This window comes from Physeter macrocephalus, chromosome 16 (genome assembly GCF_002837175.3).
Source record: "Physeter macrocephalus isolate SW-GA chromosome 16, ASM283717v5, whole genome shotgun sequence".
Classification (NCBI taxonomy): Eukaryota; Metazoa; Chordata; class Mammalia; order Artiodactyla; family Physeteridae; genus Physeter; species Physeter macrocephalus.
In genome coordinates this window covers 55977275-55994633 of record NC_041229.1, presented here as the reverse complement: position 1 = coordinate 55994633, position 17359 = coordinate 55977275, and the positions used below count along the sequence as shown (strand labels likewise).

General features: G+C 56.2%; 1 protein-coding gene across 1 annotated transcript in view; it reads left to right on the top strand.

Annotated features, from left to right (window-relative positions):
- Positions 1-11801, top strand: part of CAPN5 (calpain 5) — a 35914-nt gene extending 24113 nt beyond the window's left edge. Inside the window, exons 4-12 of the mRNA XM_028500900.1 lie at positions 2126-2318; positions 3122-3315; positions 3998-4075; positions 5524-5719; positions 6358-6480; positions 7600-7796; positions 8713-8828; positions 9365-9501; positions 10447-11801. Of these exons, the coding sequence (XP_028356701.1) occupies positions 2126-2318; positions 3122-3315; positions 3998-4075; positions 5524-5719; positions 6358-6480; positions 7600-7796; positions 8713-8828; positions 9365-9501; positions 10447-10629 (1417 nt within the window). The 3' untranslated portion in view covers positions 10630-11801. The remainder of the gene's footprint in view (positions 1-2125; positions 2319-3121; positions 3316-3997; positions 4076-5523; positions 5720-6357; positions 6481-7599; positions 7797-8712; positions 8829-9364; positions 9502-10446) is intronic.
- Positions 11802-17359: the final 5558 nt, after the last annotated feature.

Genomic DNA, 17359 nt, shown 5'->3' with positions numbered 1-17359 from the left:
AAAATGGTACAGATGAACTGGTTTGCAGGGCAGAAATAGAGACACAGATGTAGAGAACAAACGTATGGACACCAAGGGGGGAAAGTGCCGGGGGCTGGGGTGGTGGTGGGATGAATTGGGAGATTGGGATTGACATGTGTACACTAATATGTATAAAACAGATAACTAATAAGAACCTGCTGTATAAAAAAATAAATAAAATAAAATTGAAAAACAGAAAAACCCATGAAAACATGTTGGCAGATTCCATTTTTAGTCCTAAGAAAGCAAAACCTGCCCCCTGGTGGTCAGTTGGTCACCATGGTCCTTGGTGCAGGCTCCTCTCCTCCCACTCTGGGAGACCCACTCAGTGACTCAGTGGACTAGCTCTTTTTTTTTTTTTTTTTTCTTTTTCTTCTAAGTAAAATTTTTATTATTTTAAAAAATTGCCCAAAATATAATATTTATCATTTTGACCATGTGTAAGTGTACAATTCAGTAGCATCAATTACATTCACAATGCTTTGTACCCATCACCACTGTCTATATCCAGTATAGGTGATGATACTTTTCATCATCCCCAACATAAATTCTGTTACCCACTAAACAATAACTCCCTCTTTCTCCCTTTTCCCAACGCTAGGAACCTCCATTCTGCTTTTTGTCTCTATGAATTTTCCTATTCCAGGTAGCTCATATAAGTGGACTATTTGTCCTTCTGTGTCTGCCTTATTTCAATTAGCATAGTGTTTTCAAGGTCCTTCCATGTTGTAGCATGTATCAAAATTCCGTTCCTGTTTCTGGCTGAATAGTATTCCATTGTATGTGTGTTGTATGTATGTATGTATGTGCCACATTTTGTTTATCCATTCATCTGTTGATGGGCACTAGGGTAAACTGTTTCCACCTGCTTGCTATTTTGACTAATGTGGCTATGAACATTGTGTGCAGGTATCTGTTTGAATGTCTCCTTTTAGTTCTTTGGAATATATACCTAGGATTGAATTGCTGGGTCGTATGGTAGTTCTGTGTTTACATTTTTGAGAAACACCAAACTGTTTTACACAGGGGCTGCACCATTTATGCTTTTAAAAAAAATTACTTACTTTTAAAATTATAAAAAGAATGCATGTCTGTTATAGGAAATCCAGAAAATATAGGAAACCATGCAGAAGATAATAAAACTCTCCTATACTCCTGCGTATTCTCCCAGGTTGCTGTTCTCCCCTTCCCTGTTTTGGGCCATCTGGGTTAATGGGGCAGCTCCTCTGTTGAGGACAGCAGGACATTGTCCCCTCAAGGCCCCACCCCCTCTCCATGTCTCCATTTCTTCCCTTTGCTCTCCCTGCACCCTCCCCCACCACTGGCAGCTCTTTTAACATCTTTGATGGCTCTTTTGTTTGTAGGTTACCTTGCAAAACCTGTGCTCGTGTTTTGTGGGCGTATATTTTCAATTTATGGAAATGGTATTTTGTCTTATATCCCATTCTGCTTCTCACGTTCACATTTGGCACTCTGCCTTTAAGACCCCAACCTTTTTCCTAACATTTAAATAAGGAGCCACAGCTGTGTCCTAGCACCTGATCTGTTGCACATAGTAGATGCTTAATCTTTTTGAAATGAATTATTGCATACATTTTAGACATAATTGGAGTCTGGCTGTATTGCCTTTTCAAATGTAACAAGCAGGCACTAGCATTTTCCCTGCAGTAGGAATTCCTTTACAGTGTTTTCTTCAATGGCTGCTTGAGATGCAACATTAGCTTTTAAAACCAGTTCTCTGTGTTAGACATTTAGGTGATTGCTAGTTTTACATTGTTATAAATAATGTTACTCGTCCAGAATTATGTCAAAAGACATATGAACTTTTAACACTTCTGAAAAGAATTGCTGGATTTCTGGACAGCTAATTTTTGAAGATGGGGCTGTGAAGGCCAAGGGGAATTTGAGTGACAAAATGGTGCGATTCAGTGGGACAGACGTTGGCCTGGGTGCCGGAGACCTGGGTTGGCTCTGTTGTGTGGCCTGCTGTGTGACCTTAGCAGTTCTCTTGACCTCTCTGAGTCTCAGAAATCTCCCCTATCAGGTGAAGGATTTAGGCTGGCTGGGGAACATGAGCTGGGAGTTCTTTCCACATTGCTTCCAGGCTGGCGGGCTGTTACCAGGCCCTGGATGGAGGCAACACGGCGGATGCGCTGGTGGACTTCACAGGTGGGGTTTCTGAGCCCATCGACTTGACTGAGGGTGACTTTGTCAGTGATGAGGCCAAGAGGAACCAGCTCTTTGAGCGTGTGTTGAAGGTGCACAGCCGGGGAGGCCTCATCAGTGCCTCCATCAAGGTGGGAACACAGAGCCAAGCCCCAGAGGCGGCCCCTCCCCTTCACTGACCCTCATTGGGGTGGGAGGTGACTGGCTTTTCAGGGAGAGCCCCTGCCCAGGTTGGATCACAAATCCAGACCCTCAGCCTCATGGGGGGAGGGGAGCAGTTAGAGGGTGCAGCCCCTCCCCAGTGCTGGACAGCACAAGCCTCAGGCCCCCTGTCCTAACCTTTACACTATGAAAGGCCTTGCCCACACTGTTCAACTAGCGTCCGCCTTTCCCAGCCCTTTCATAACGGAGTGATAGGTCCTTTGGCCAAGGTTTAAGGCATCACAGTTGCGAGGCGATGGGAAGGGCGAGGGAGCCCCTACTGCCTGCTGGCACAGGCCTGGGCTCTTCAAGAGGATCGTCTTATTTCATTGACTGCTCATGTTTTGGGTGGGAAAGTTGGGACTCAGTGAAGGCAGAATTTGAACCCAGGTTTGGCTGACCCAGTCGTATGTTGATAAAAGACTGGAAAATTAAAAAGCCCTGGTTCTTTCGGGCTGACGTTTTAACAGCCAGATTGCAAAACTGAGCCAGTGCTAGTTGTTCCAACACAGCCCTGGGCCCGTCCCACTGCAGGTCCCTTCCTTTATCCCCCACTGCTGTTCCCGGCTTTGTAAAGGGCTGTGAATGCGGAGGTCAGTCCCTAACCTCAGAGGAATGAGGTCTCCCCTTTGTGCGGGGCTGCCATTCCCTCCCCGTCCTGTAGGGGGTGGTGTGGCCTCTGGCTCCAGGTGAAGCCTGACCTGCCCTGCCTCTGAGCAACTGTGTCCCACAGGCAGTGACAGCGGCAGACATGGAGGCCCGGCTGGCGTGTGGCCTGGTGAAGGGCCACGCGTATGCCATCACTGATGTGCGCAAGGTGCGCCTGGGCCGTGGCCTGCTGGCCTTCTTCAAGTCAGAGAAGCTGGACATGATCCGCCTGCGCAACCCCTGGGGCGAGCGGGAGTGGAACGGGCCCTGGAGTGACACGTGAGGCCCGGGGCTTGGGCAAGGACAGGGGGCAGGCACAGGGCAGACCCTAGGTGGGTGGGCCGGGGTACGAGGGCTTGGGCAAGGACAGGGTGGACTTCCTGGAGGAGGTGGCACCAGGGCTGGGCCTTAAAGGATTTGGGGGAGGATGACATTAGGAGAAGACTTACTTTGGAGCGGGCATGTGGTGGGGTGGATTCAGCATGGGCAGAGGTCTGGAGGTGGGGATGAGCTGATTCCTATAGGGGATGTAGAGACCAGTCTTGGTGCTTGAGTGGGGAGGAAAGCAGGGAGGGAGGCCACCAAGGGTGGGAATGGGGGTGACTGCCCTGTGCTTGGCTAGTGGCCCTGGGGAGGCCAGGAGAGGAGCAGAGCCTAGGCCCCCAGTGAAGGAGCTCCCTTCACTGAGGGTCAGTGCCCCCCTGCCCCAAGCCTGCAGCATTGCTCCCAGACCTCCGGATCCCCGGCATGGTGGCAGCCCACGGTTACCTGCGAGAGTGGGCAGACAGCACTTCCTGGAGAGGGGCCTGGGCATGGCCCTGGGTGCCCCCGACCACACCCACACTGATGGAGGCCTAGTGCTGAGCTGTCCCTCATGCCTCCTGACCCTTGCCAGAGTGGCCCTGACGGCGTCCCTCCTCTGATACTCCTCTCTCTTCCCTCCCCTGTGCTCACATCCCAGCTCAGAGGAGTGGCAGAAAGTGAGCAAGAGTGAGCGGGAGAAATTGGGTGTGACTGTGCAGGATGATGGCGAGTTCTGGTGAGTGTGCTCTTGCCCTGGGCGGATGTCCAGGGCTGAGAGGGGAGCCTCCTGTGTGCCGGGCAGGAAGCGCTGGACAGGGAGGCGGGAGCCAGGGCTCTAAAAATGCCCCACCGTCGACTTGCCGTGTGGCCTCGGATAAGTCACTGCATCTTTTTGGGCCTGTTTCCTCCTCTGTAAAGTGAATTGGGCAGAATGGACCCTTTCGTCCCCATAGCCCCCACTGCCCATGTCAGGGGACCCTGGGCTGCTCTGGTACCCAGGCTGAGCCCTCGGCAAGTAGGCCAGGGTACCAGCAGGTGGGGAATTGACCAGAGGGCAGAGGGCATGCTGGCAGCCTGATGCCGAGAGCAGGTAGGAAGAGGAGAGGCCCTTTGGAGGAGCTAAGACTCAGGGTGCAGAGGAGCCCTTGGTGGGTGAGGACAGAGACCCAGCCCAGAGGCAAGAGAGCACACTTGGGTTTGGGATGGAAAGAGTGAGTTCAGGGAGGTGAGGAGGTGAGCTTGGAGGATGGCAACAGCCTTGCTTAAAGAGCATGATAATGATTCCTGCATTCATTCACTCCTGCATTCATTCATTCGGCATTCATTCATTCTGCATTTAGCCCTGCTTGCCAGGCTCAGTGTCTTTCTTCAGCAGGACACTTGATTTGGAGACTGAGCCACTTCCTGGAGGGAAACAGGAGTACCCGGTGTGTGGGAGATGTTGTGAGGGCCCCAGGCAGATCCAGAGGCAGATGGCAGTGATCCTGGCACCCCAGTGAGGTCCCCTCCTGCAGGTGTCAGGGGAGCTGCTGCAGGAGGCTCCCCAGGCCTTTTGGTCTGGGCTCCTGTGGATGAGATCCACTTTGCCCAGTCTGGCTCAGGGGCCAGTCGAATTAAAACATAGCAGTAGAAAACCCTCATCAGGAAAGGGCTTCCTCCTAAGGCCTTTCTCAGATATGTTCACCCTTGATGCATATATGTGCATATTCTCATATATGTGCACACTTGAAGGTGGGTGGGCACTTCCCTTCCCCCCGCCCAGGCTCCTGGAGGTGTGGCAGCATCCTGGCCACTGCAGCTCGCCTACCAAGGGGTTTCCACCACTAGCTGTGGATGATAATGGATGGAAACTGTAGAGGGCTGTACACATTAGTTATTCATGCTATTAATAATTGTAACGGCCAGCCTTTGGCAACTCCTGTCTGCTGGAAGTTGTATTACATGCTTTTGTTGTTATTGCATTGCTTAATTCCTGCACTAACTCTGTGAGATAGGCAGCTGTCGTTAGATTCATTCCCGTTTTACAAAGCAGGAGACTGAGGCCAAAAGACATGTGAAGGGTCCGTGTGGTGCCATGTCCACACTTGCTGTGTAGGCCGTGGTGCAGAGCACGCGGGGCGAGTGGGCAGGCTGGTGGGCGGGGTGGGGGGGTGACCAGCCGGCTCAGCCCCTTGCCACGCCCAGGATGACCTTTGAGGACATGTGCCGATACTTCACGGACATCATCAAGTGCCGCCTGATCAACACGTCTTACCTGAGCATCCACAAGACGTGGGAGGAGGCCCGGCTGTGCGGCGCCTGGACGCGGCACGAGGACCCGCTGCACAACCGCAGCGGGGGCTGCATCAACCACAAGGACACCTTCTTCCAGAACCCGCAGGTGAGCCTCCTTAGGGATCCCCACCGACCCCACCCCTTGAGCAACTGTGGGGCCCTCGGCACCATCCTGCCACGGACTCCTGCATGACCTCGGGTACATCCCTGTACCTCCGTGGGGTTCGGTGCACCGTTTGTACAGCGGGGTTGGATGGGCATGTCTGGGAGGTCCTGTCACCCCCAACCTCACAGTATGACCTGCAGGCTCTGAGTGCCCTAATAAGAGTTACAGGGACATTTTATTTAGAGGCTGAGCTGGGGGCTCAAACTCTTGTTTCCACACATAGTACTGCTCCTTCTGGGGAAACTTGGCCAGGCTGGCTCCCCACGGGGACTCCTCCTCCGCGGCCTCCTCCGTCACGACCCTGGCACCCGCCTAGTCCTCACGCCCGGTGTGCCTTCCCTGAGCACCGGCTGCATGCGGGCTCGGAGCTGAGCATCCATCGTTTCCCCGAGTCCTCCCACCCCGCATGCAGGGTGGACATTGCCAGCCCATCTCACGGATGAGGGACTGAGGCTCAGAGAGGTGATGTGACTTGCCCAAGTTCACACAGCTGAGTTCTGGGCCGAGCTTCGGGAGCCACCGAGCCCATTTTCAGTGTGGCCTCACCATGTGTCCCTCTTCCTCTGCTGCACCCGCAGTACATCTTTGATGTCAGAAAGCCAGAAGATGAAGTGCTGATCTGCATCCAGCAGCGGCCAAAACAGTCCACCCGTCGGGATGGCAAGGGTGAAAATCTGGCCATTGGCTTTGACATCTACAAGGTGAGGCCAGCTGGGACCCCTGCTCTGCGTAAGGAGAGTTTGGGCTGCCTGGGCCTGGGGGAGAGCACTCTAGAACACTTTGGTCTCCGACATCACCCTGGCCACCTTGGCTGATGCCATGGTTGTGCTGTGACACAGGTCCTGTTTCGATCCCCACAGAGGCCCAGCCTGCCTTGCATTGGTCCCGCTGGAGCTCTCAGCCTGCTCTCTTCTCGCCCAGACCCACAGGCTGTTTGGACGGGGAAGGGGACGAATGCTGGCGGTCGGGCTGGGCTCTGGGGGGCCCCCCAAGGCCTCCTCCCTCAGGGCTCTGGCCCCCCTGAGTTGGAGGCCTTGCTGGGCACTGGGCAGAGCCAGGAGGGCTTCCCACTGGCCGCTCCCCTGGCCTGAGTCCCAAGGCCTTCCGCATGTTGTGACGCCCCGTGTGTGATGACACACAGCATAGCGGGGCACCGTGGGCCTGCCAGACACCGAGAACCTAATGAAACCACGTGCATGTGCCAGGCCCACGGCCGGAGTCGAGGCCCTGGCATTTGATGTGCTGGGTCGTATTATAACCGTTTGTTCACGTCAGCATGTTGGAACATTCACTGCGTGCCGACGTTGTGACTTTGACGTGACATGACCTTCGCTGATGGGACTATAGCTTATCATGGCACTTATTCCAGGAATTGTCCAGCATGTCCCAGCAGCTGGTGATGTCATTTCATGGACACATGCTGTGTCCTGGGCAGAAAGTGATACTTGATTCTGTTGTGATGTCAGAAACCCCGCAGACATTGTCCCCAGGGGGATTCCCATTGCCACCCCTCTCAATAGCTTTATGAGATATAATTCACACACCATACGACTTGCTCACTTAAAGTGTATTCGTAGAGTTGTGCAGCCATCACCACAGTCTATTTTAGGCCGCTTCCGTCGCCCCAAAAAGAAACCCCGCACCCTTTAGCCGCCACCACCGCCCAGTCTGATCCACCTCCCTTCCCGCCAGCCCTAGGCAGACAGATGCTCATGTACTTCTGACTCTGTAGATATGCCTCTTCTGGCAACGAGGGGGAGATGTGGGGTGCGGGGTGGGGTGAGGGGCTCTGTGTGACCCGGCGTCTCCGCCCCCGTCAGGTGGAGGAGAACCGCCAGTACCGCATGCACAGCCTGCAGCACAGGACCGCCAGCTCCATCTACATCAACTCCCGCAGTGTCTTCCTGCGCACGGAGCAGCCCGAGGGCCGCTACGTCATCATCCCCACCACCTTCGAGCCAGGCCACACCGGCGAGTTCCTGCTCCGAGTCTTCACTGATGTGCCCTCCAACTGCCGGTGCGTGGGGACTGGCTGGGGGCCTGCTGGGTTGGCAGGGCCCAGGTCCACACCAGGCTGGCCCGCAATCTTCAGCCCAGAGATCTTCAGTGTCGTCCTAAGCCATGGAGCCTGGGCCTCCAGCCTCCCTGGCCTGACATTAGCATCCATCCCCTTTCTTTCCCTTCCTCTCCTCCCCTGTCCCAGCCTCTCTTGGCCACACGAAGGAGCAGCTGCTCACGTGTGCAGAGCACTTCACAGTTTATAAAGAAGCTTTCACTCATCTCATTTGCTCTTCCTGAACCCTGGGGTGGGAGGCCTGACCCCTTCATTCTACAGATCAGAACTGGGGATCGACGTTGGTTGGGGGTGGTTTCTAAGTCCGTGCCACCAGTGGCAGAGTCCGGCTAGGTGGACCCTGAAACCATCCCCGTCCCCGCTGCAGTGCAGACCTGTGCGTCCCACACTGCCCTCCCACCTTGCTAGGCAGCCCAGAGTCGGTGCTCCCTGCCCACATCCCAGGCTGGGGAGGCAGCTTGTGGAATCAGCGGACCTGGGTCCCGCCAGTCTGTGCTGTGTTGGGCAAACCCCTTCCCCCGGTGATTCTGATGCTTCCTAATCCGTAAAATGGGCATAGTGGCAGTCACTTATCTCCCAGGGCTTTGTGAGGATTAGAGATAATACCTGTAACATCCCAGCAGAGTGCTTGGCACACAGTAATGCTCAGTGCATTGCTTTTCCCTTGGGAGAGGAGGGGGCACCCTTGGGTAGGGATGGAGCAGCAGGAAGCTTATGGAGGTTTGTTTGCCCGAGACAAGCATTGTCTGGACTAAACACTGCTCTTGACCCCCGCCCCGCTCTTCTTGAATCCCCCGACCTTCCGTCTTCCCGGACGCTCTCCATCACCTCCCGCCTCTTCTCCTCTGCCCTGCATCAGGGAGCTACGCCTGGATGAGCCTCCCCGCTCCTGCTGGAGCTCCCTGTGCGGCTACCCCCAGCAGGTGACCCAGGTGCATGTCCTGGGGGCCGCTGGTCTGAAGGACTCCCCAACAGGTGAGCTTGCCTGGAGAAAACCCCCAGCCCTCCTCCCCTCCCAAGCCACAGACACAGCCTCCAGAGCTCTCCTGCTCGCACTGAATGAACAAACCCATCCTGACATCCACTTTGGGCCCAGCCCTGGGATGGAGCTGGGCGTATAGAGAAGAACATGCTCTGCCTCCTGCCCTTGGGCGGCTTCCAGTGTGGCAGGGCAGTCAGACACAGGGACAGGCAGCTAGGAGGGAGGGCTCAGGGAGGGCTTCCTGGAGGAGGGGGCCTTTCTCCAGGCTGAGGAGGTATTAAGGTCTGAAGCCTGGTGAAGGAAAGTAGGGGAGAAAGGTGCTCCAGGCAGGGGGAACAGTTTGGGTAAAGGTCTGGAGACCGGAGATTACCAGCATGCCCCCTCCTATCTCTGGAAGTTAGGGAGCTGGCCAGGCTCTGGTCTCCCTTCTCCTGAATACACGAGCCCAGGCTTCTGCTTCCAGACATCTGACTCATCCGGGGCCTGTCCCAGCCCCACCCTCACCCCATTGCCCACTTCCTCTTTCTAGGGGCTAACTCTTACGTGATCATCAAGAGTGAGGGGGACAAAGTCCGCTCGGCCGTGCAGAAAGGCACCTCGACGCCTGAGTATGATGTGAAAGGCATCTTCTACCGCAAGAAGCCAAGCCAGCCCATCACTGTGCAGGTGAGCCCACCTGTCTGGGGTCCCTCTTGGGCCCCCCGCCTCATGCTTCCACACTCAGAGTGGCTGGGCCCAGAGTGGCAGGGCCTTTGACAGGGACCCAGGAACACTGGGTTCTGGTTCCCACTCTGTCCCCGACATGGTGTGGCCTAGGGAATTCTCTTGCCTGCCCCTCCTGGTGCCCCAGAATCCCCTCTGTGGGGTGGGATGAGTTGGATTAGCTGTGGGGATTGTGGGACACAGCAGGGTCAGACTCCTGGCCAGGGACAGTGGTCATCTCTGCCAACCTTGCCCCAAAGCCTTGGGAGTTGTTCCTTAAATTCCCGTGGTGGCAGATGGTGGGGGTGACTATTGTCTGAGAGCAGGGGATCAGAGAGCCAGGGTCCTGGGCCCGGGCTTCCTTCCCCGCTCAGGCCAAGGGGGCCACAGTTCTGAGCTCATTGGCAGGAAGCCCCCTGTCCCTGGGGTCCAGGCCAGCATCTCTCCCGGTGAGAAACCATCTGTAAACAAACACTCGGGTATCCTGGGGGAGCTACTATAGGGTTTCCACGTTTTTTAACACTGAGTCCTACCGGATCATATCACAGACCCATAGATGTTTGGGCTGGAAGGACCCTTAGGAGCCGTTGATCCAAACCTCATGTTGAAGATGGGGAAACCAGAGCAGGGGGTGTATCACTTGTCCAAGGTCACCCAAGGTCAACAGCAGAGCTAATAATGACAGATTTAACTGTATACATGGAGTGGAGCTTTGACATATGGGAGGAAGCCTGAGGCTCTGGCAGGGGCATGGCCTTGCCCAAGGTCCATGGTGAGGCAGATGCAAGGCTCCTTTTCCTCAGCCCAGCTTGCATCACAGGAAGGGGAGTCAAGGGCTGTCAGCAGTTCTCACAAACCCACAGTCCTTGTCTTGGAGATGGCCCCCAACCATCCTCTGTCTCCTTCCAGATCTGGAACTACCGAGTCCTGAAGGATGAGTTCCTGGGCCAGGTGCACCTGAGGGCCAGCTCGGACGACCTCCAGGCGCTGCACACCCTCCACCTCCGAGACCGCAACAGCCAGCAGCCCAGCGACCTTCCGGGCACCGTTGCTGTGCGCATCCTCAGCAGTGCCTCCCTCACGGCCATCTGATACCTGCCCATCTACCTGCAGTTCTCACCACCATCTGCATGTCCCCAACCAGGCCAGGGACTAACCTGGGAGCCAGGACACTGGCATCCTTTTCCCAGCTTTTCCACTGACTTGCTGTGTGACCCTGGGGGGGGGCGGGTCTCTTCCCCTCTCAAGGACACTTGCCTCAGTGTCCCAAGGACCCCAAAGCATTCCCTTCTCATAGAGGAGTCTTCTTGCCTGAGATTTAAAATAGCCCTCCCTACCCCAACTGCCACCATGGCTAAGGGACCCTATCCATCGAAAACCTTTTCCCAAGGCCCTGCTGTCTGCCAGCAGATTGCCAAGAAGATGTCAGTTGTTTACACACAAACTGCCACATCCCCAAGGTTCACTCTTGCCCCTTGTGTCCCAGGCCTTCCCCAGTGTCCAAGACTTGCTTTCTTTGGCACCTACATCTGGTTTTCTAGCCACCTTGAAAGGACTCTTGGCTCTTGGGTTCCTGCCCAGGCTAGAGTTTGGGAAATGTCCAGGTGACATCTGTCCATTCTCGAATCCCATCCACTCACCCGCCCATCATGTATTTATTCGAAGGAGATTTGCCAAATGAATAAACCATGCCCATGAGACCCCATGTGGAGCCGGGCCTCTCCTCGCAGCTCTGGGAGACCCGGCGTCCGTCCTGGGCCTCGCCTCTGCGCTCAGGTCCTCTCAGATACAGACGCCCAGAGGAGCTGCAGCCACCTTCTCCTTCTAGGTTCTGATTGCATTCCCAGCCTCTGGTTTAGGGTCCCTGGAGAGGTGGTGGAGAGGAAGGGCATCCTGCCTCCACTGCCCTGATGCGGGAAGGAGTGTGTCTGATGTAGTGGGCCAGGCGGGGAGAGACCTGAGGGGAGGCACATGCTCCCAGGACCCCCTCTGCTGCAAGACCTGGGCTTTTCCCGGGAGCAGGGTCTCTGGAGTGGTGGTCTCAGGCCCACTGGCATCAGTTTGCGCGTTGGGCTTGACAGGAGATGGTAAATCCATTGTCTGACCAGAGGCCCTTCCACCAACATTCCCCCGAAGCGTAGCTGAGGAGCCATAACCCTCTTGCTGCCTGGACCAAAACTCTCCTCTTAGTCCTCAACGTTTTATATTCTTTCCGTTTTAACTCTCAATTTTAACCAGGGGTTTTTAAAGGAAAACTGAAAGCCAGAACCCTTTTTTTCCTTCTTAAACTCCAGTTCCTGTGATCCTCTGATTTGATTTTGATCTGCCTGGGGAGGGACGTGGGGAGGTCATACCTTCTCAGAGGAGGTCTGGAGGTGGATGAAGAAGATGGGGGGTTGTACTTGGATGTTTTACAAGCCAGCACCTACTGTGTTCTTGGAGAGTGTTGGCGCTGTGACCAGCTTTGGCTCTCTCCTGTGCCCTTCTCAGGCTCCAGACCAGGTGATGTCAATGAAAAAGTCCAGTTGGTTCAAGATCAGGAATTCCTCTGGCCTTGCTGGGAATTCCTCTGGGGAACCTGGCTTTTCAGCTCCACATCTGGCTCTTGGGTGCAGTGTCCTGGCTGGATATGCTGGATTCTTGACTTTGCTGGATTCTTGGCCCCTCACTCTGGCTGGCTCTGCTCCTGTGTCCTGGCCCTGGGTCACGGGAGGGGCCGGGAACTGAATGACAAGGAGGACAAAAGGATTCCTTCTCGAAAAGCTGGGACTTCTCCTCAAGAACACGAACCTAGGGTGAGGATTTTGCGTGTGACCAGGAGCAAGTTGCTTAAACCTCCTGTGCCTCGATTTCCCCCTCTGCAAAGTGGGGCCAGTGATTATCGTTTGTCAGCACTCTTACTAACAAGTGCTGTATAAGGGCAAAACAATACTCTTTCTCTATGTATCTTTGTATGCGTACACACTATACACAGTCATGTAATCACCACTTCTCAGTGTCTGTTTGAAAGGAAGACTCCTGAGTTGGGTGGAGCGTCGAGGGCCGGATAAGCCAGCCTGGGACCTCTGGGGCCGACACACAGGTCTTTGCTCAGCCATGTCCACCTGGGCTACGGGGGCAAACGAGGACCAGCTGGCAGACCTGTGTGGGCTTTAGCCTGGGGGCTGGGCATTGTGTCCCTCGACTCCCTTCTCAGACAGAACTGGTTCGGCAGCCCTGCCCTTGCTCCCGGCCCCTCTTGGTTGGCTCCTGGCTGTGTGGGGATCCTGGTCCCCAGGAAGCCCTGGGGACTGGGCAGGTGAGGATGGAGCTCTTTCAGGCCGGGACTGGAGGGTGAGTGGGGAGAGCAGCTGCTCTCTGCCTGGTGCACCCTGCAGCCCACAGGGGCCTCAAGTCCCCGTTTGCAGATGGGTGGGGCCCCTGCTCCACAGCACCCCGAGCTGGGCTGCGTTCCCCTCAGGGCCGAGCGCAGGGTCAGGGGAGTGGAGACCTGTTCCGCTCTCAGAATAAATGTTACCACAATTCCAGAAAGGCCTTCCTGTGTCTGTCTGTCCCTCTGGGGATAAGGGACAATGAAGGGAATGTTTCCCAGGCCTGGGTGACTGTCCTCTGGTTAGAGAACCACGTGAGGGAGTTACTGCTGAGGCTGGACCCCGATCCCTGCCTGGTGGGACTGTGCTGGCATATTGGGATCATTCAGCTGTCCCTTCACCTGGCCTTTTCCCAAGTCCCGTCCCAGGCACGGGGGGCGGGGGAAGCAGCCACAGTGCCCGCTCCGGGGCAGTGTACAAACTGGTGGGGAAGACATGCAGAGAACCAGTGGCGAGGCAGTGTGGGAGCTACTGGGTGTTCCTGAGCCTGCTGGGGGCAGGAAGGCCTCGCCCTGAGCCAGTTGTGGAATAGAGGGGGGCAGCCACATGAAGGGCAGCCAAAAAGGAGATGGGCTTATGGGGGTACAGGTGGATGTAGGGGATCAGAGTGGAGGCTGTTGAGGGGAAGATGATGGCAGCTCGAGCCAGAAAGCCGGGGGTGGCGGGGAGGAGAAACCAGAGAGATTTCGGAGGTAGGGTGGACAGAACTTGATGGCTGGGTTGGGAGTGGGGAGTAAGGAAAAAAATAAATGAACTAAGATCAAGATTTCCTCATAAGACTGTGAGAGAAGGATGTGCTGAATGATGTGCCCACCTTAGCGTAGTGCCTGGCCACTGGTGGGTGCTGAGCAGCTGTAGCTGTGCAGCATCTGGAGGGGACCACATACCCCCGCGCCACCCCGCACCCATCCCTCACAGCTCAGACCTGCATTCTGCCTGGGGCACCATTTCCTCTTCGGGCCTCAGCTTTCCCATCTGTGTGAGGCTGACGCCACTCACCCACCCAGTCTGGCCGGCTCAGCAAGAGATGATTAGAGGGATGGTGGGTACCAAGTGCGGACGGCAGGTGGGGGACCAGCAGTGGGGGCAGTGTTCAGGAGCAACTCCGGTCGTGGGCACCCAGCCAAGCACACTCCAGCATCCAGGGGTCTTCAGGGGTCAGGGTCGTCGGGTCAGAGGGAGCCCCAGCCTTGGCAGAGCCTGGGTCCCAGCGCTGTCGCTTCCCACCCGCTGCTCCAGGCAGAGGCTGGATGCTCAGCCTTGCTCTCCAGGGGGCGCCGTCGGGCACCTGTGCCCAGTGGGTGGCGCAGTTGGGCCATTGGTCCCTCCCTGGGTCCCCCACCCCATCCTTTGGGTGGCAGCCAGGTGGCCCCTTCCCTGCAGGCACAACCCAGTTACAGAGAATCCAAAAGAGTACCTCCCTCCGCCCTGGCCAAACCTGTCCTGGAGAGGCCTGCCTGGCTGGGGCTGCTGCCAGGGTCGCTGCAGGCGAAGGGCCATAACGTGCAAGGGCCAGGTCTCGACAGGGAGTCCTCGGTGTCACTGTCTTCGCTGACGCTAATAACGAACATTTTGTTCACTCTCTTCCTCGTTTACCCTCCTCCCCTACTGTAAAATTGCATTTTCCACCTCAGTGTGCACGAGTCCCTGGTACATGCAGCGTTGCTCCCAGTCAGCTGCTTTGAGAAGGTTTCCTGGACGATTAGAGACAGCAGGCATCCCGCGCCCCAGCCCCCAGAACAAGCTATGGGGCAGTGGTGAAGTGATGAACTTCAGGGGGACGCATCTGGGGCAAGGGCAGTGTCTGTGTGTGTGTGTGGAGCAGGGGCGGGGTGCAGAAAGGGCCAGGAGGCAGGGCTTGCTACCTCCTGCCCTGCCTCGCCGGGTCCTTTGCTCTGAGTCTCAAACAGCCATTTTGCAGAGAAGGAAACAGTCTTGGCAGACGGCAGGCAGGGGCCAAGACTCAGCAAATCAGTGACCAAGTCGGGATCAGAACAAGGTTTCCTGCCCAGGTGCTGAGAGCAGGTGGTGGGCATTACTGCACATGACAGGAGGCAGCTGAGGCTAGATGAGTGGCCCTGGGCCTGCTCCCACAATGGTCGGCAGCACAGCCGAGAAAGACCCCAGTGCCCCGGCCGCCCCGTCCTCCCCGCTGGGCGGCCAGGGCTCCGCCAGGGCCCTGGGCAGCACAGCCCGCCTCCCATGCTGATGTCACGACACCCAGACCTCGGAGGGCCCTCCGACTCCGCCTCCCGGGGGAAGGCTCTGGAGTGGGGAGGAGAGGGCAGCAGTGCTGGCCGGAGAGCTGCCCTGGGCAGGAAAGAAAGGGAGAGACTGAGAGAGAGAGTCACACAGTGAAAGACTGCAAGACCCAGAGAGACCCCCAGAGCAAGTCACAGAGCAAGACAGAGGAAGAGGGGGCGTGTGTCTGCAGATTTTCCCACACCTGCCACCCCAGCTTCCCGAGCCCTCTGTACAGGTGGCAGCTGCAGCCAGGCCAGTGGGCAGCAGGGACCCAGGTAAGGATGGGCTGCCCGCTGTCCTGAGCACTGGGAGAAGGGTTTGCTGGACTTCGGGGGAGTCATGGGCTCGGGCCACCCTGGAGCCACTGTCCCCACAGCCAATTGCTCCTGGTCTGGGCCCCCTGCCATCTCTGACCAGAGCTGGGACGGGGGGCAGACATGCTGGGGGTGGCAGACAGAGAGTCCTCTGTCCCTGACTCTTTGTCTCCTTAGGCCTCTCTCAGCCACTATCTCTTTCTTTATCGCTCTCCTTGGATAAGTCGCTTCCTTCCTCTGTGCCTCAAATTTCCCATCTGTGAAATGGGAGATGAAGCCCCATCAGCCATGGTTGTTGGGAGGACAAGGTAAAACTGAGCATGGGTACAGAAATGTAAATACAGTTCTGTGTTCTCTGTTGTCAGTTTAAAAAGCAATTAACTTGAACAGGGATTAGTTTTTATTTTTAGGAAAAAAAATGTCTATTTCGTAGCTTTTTCCTTACACGTGGCCCTTAAATTCTATGTCCTTTCAACCCCTTTCCACCCCCCAAAGCCCTGAAGGCCCTGGTTCTGCCCCTGGCTCTCGGGGCACCACAGCTGGGCATCCTCTTCACAGACGTAGCTCCCCACGGCAGCTGCCTGCTGGCCTTTGTTGAATTCCCTTCTCAGCCAGACACCCAGGCCAGGTGCAGGTCTCCAGAAGGACGGTGTGCCTGCTGTATCCCGGAGCCCCAGGGCAGGGGTCAGGGCTCAGGTGTCAGGTAGTGTCATGGGCAGAGGATCAAATGCCTCAGCGCCTCTGAATGGACCTTGTGAAAAATTGATGCTCATCCTGGGAGGCAGGTAGGGGGCCAGAGGAGCCTCATGCCAGGGCCGATGGGCTGGGGCTGCTTTCGATCACCACACTCAGTCCCACAAGTCCTTCCTGAGCCGTCCCTCTGCTGTGTGAGGTGATGGCTGAGCCCCACACCCTACCCTGCATCAACTCCCTTACTTTGGGAGCAGAGGTGGGGACAGACCCTGACCAGACAACAAGTGCATATAGTCAGGGCTGGATAGAGGGAAATATCGGGGCTCTTGGCAGCCTGGGGACAGTCAGGGAAGGCTTCCTGGAGGAGGTACCATCTAAACTGAGCCATGAAGCATAGGTGGGAATTTATTAGTCAGAATTCCACGCAGAGGGTCCAGTGTATACAAAGTCTAAGAGGTATAAAAAGGGCCAGCATATCTCAGGAAGAATGAGTGCTGAGAATGGCCCAAGGGCAGGGGTGGGGAAGGAAGAAAGCAGAGAGGCAAGACTGAGACGCATAGTGCTGGGCCTTAAACGCAAGATGGGGGAAGGATTAGAGCCCCCATCCTAAAGGCCGGGGGTGCTCTGGAAGGGTTTTAGGCACGGCGTGTCATGAGCAGGTCATGTTCAGCCTGACCCTCCTCTTGGGCCAGGCTGTCCCTGTCACCTGCACTCCTGGGGCAGCTCTGAGCTGGGTGGCCAGAGACCAAGTCCTAGTCCTAAATTTGTCCTGTCCTGCTGTGTGACCTTTGGCAAGTCTTGGTCCCTCTCTGGCCCCTTTTCCCATATGTCCACGGGAGGGGGCTAGACTTTCTACTTCTTAGGAGCCCTTTGGGAAACTCTGAATAACAGTAGTAAAAAAGGAGCTCAGCTGCTCTGGGCAGTGGAACTGGTGATGGTGGCAGAGGCTCAGGTCACACAGGCTGGGCTGTGGCCAGAGGGAGAGAAGCCAGGGAGGGTTCCTCAGGGAGGAGGGGCTGGGGCTTGGGAAGAGCCCAGGTGACCCCAGCCAGGCTCAGTGCTTCCAGGGCTGGCTGGCTCCGAGGCTTGACATGGTCTCTCTCCCTGCAGAACTGTGTCTGGCCAGGCGGGCGGTAGGAGCATTTGACCAAGGACAATGGTGATTCTTCAGCAGGTGAGGGCTCCTTCATCTTTCTATCA